Source organism: Haliaeetus leucocephalus, unplaced genomic scaffold (genome assembly GCF_000737465.1).
Source record: "Haliaeetus leucocephalus isolate CR32 unplaced genomic scaffold, Haliaeetus_leucocephalus-4.0 Scaffold662, whole genome shotgun sequence".
NCBI lineage: Eukaryota > Metazoa > Chordata > Aves > Accipitriformes > Accipitridae > Haliaeetus > Haliaeetus leucocephalus.
The window spans coordinates 1-765 of record NW_010973098.1 but is presented as its reverse complement, the minus strand read 5'-3'; the positions used below and the strand labels follow the sequence as shown (position 1 = coordinate 765).

Here is a 765-nt window from a genome sequence, read left to right as displayed (position 1 = left end):
GCCCCGCCCCGGCGAGCCCACCTCCATCTTCTTCAAGTAGCGGCTCCGCGACTCGCCGCCGGCGTCCTTCTTCTTCAGGAAAGCGGCGGCGCTGACGCCGTCCTCGTCCTCCTCCTCCTCCGAAGACGAAGAGGTGGAGCCTGGGAGAAACGCACCACGCCCAAAAAGGGGGCGGAGTCAAGCCCCGCCCCGCGCGCCCCGCCCCGCCCCACCCGCATCCCACCTCACCTTCCGAATCCCGACTTTTCTTCTCCTCGTCTTCGTCCGACTGCTCCGGGTTCTGCGCCACGAGAAGGCGGGGGCAACGAAACCGTGCCGGCCCCGCCCAGAGCTCCACCCCCACGGCCCCGCCCCGCGCACCTGCTTGTAATTAGCGATGTGGGTCTCGTAATCCCGGTTGTACTTCCGGATCTTCTGCCGGAGGGTGCTGAGCGCCTTCGCGTTGTTCTTGTTCATCTTCTTCTTCCCTTCCTTGTCCTCCCACAGCTGCGGAGAGCGACGGTTCCCCGCTCAGCCCCACGGCGCGCCCCACGGCGCGCCCCACGGCGCGCCCCACGGCGCGGCCCCGCCCCGCACCTCGTTGAGGTAATCCTCCAAATCGGCCAAAATGCGGACGTAGAAGCGCGGCACGCCCTCCTTGTCGACGATGCTCTTGGCTTTGCCGTAGGCTTTGCCGAGGAGCTCGAACTCCTCCAGGCACTTGGTGACGTCGCGGATCTTCATGGCGTTGCGGATCGTTTTGATCAAGTTCGTCAGCTCCTCGAA

The 765-nt window shown here is 66.0% G+C and overlaps 1 protein-coding gene across 1 annotated transcript in view; it reads right to left on the bottom strand.

The window, feature by feature from the left end:
• The window catches only part of LOC104839301 (eukaryotic translation initiation factor 3 subunit C-like), a gene marked incomplete at both ends in the record, with an annotated part of 1,293 nt that extends 531 nt beyond the window's left edge, over positions 1-762 (bottom strand). The window contains 4 exons of the mRNA XM_010579508.1: positions 3-140; positions 229-280; positions 361-486; positions 577-762. Of these exons, the coding sequence (XP_010577810.1) occupies positions 3-140; positions 229-280; positions 361-486; positions 577-762 (502 nt within the window). The remainder of the gene's footprint in view (positions 1-2; positions 141-228; positions 281-360; positions 487-576) is intronic.
• Between the last annotated feature and the right edge of the window lie 3 nt (positions 763-765).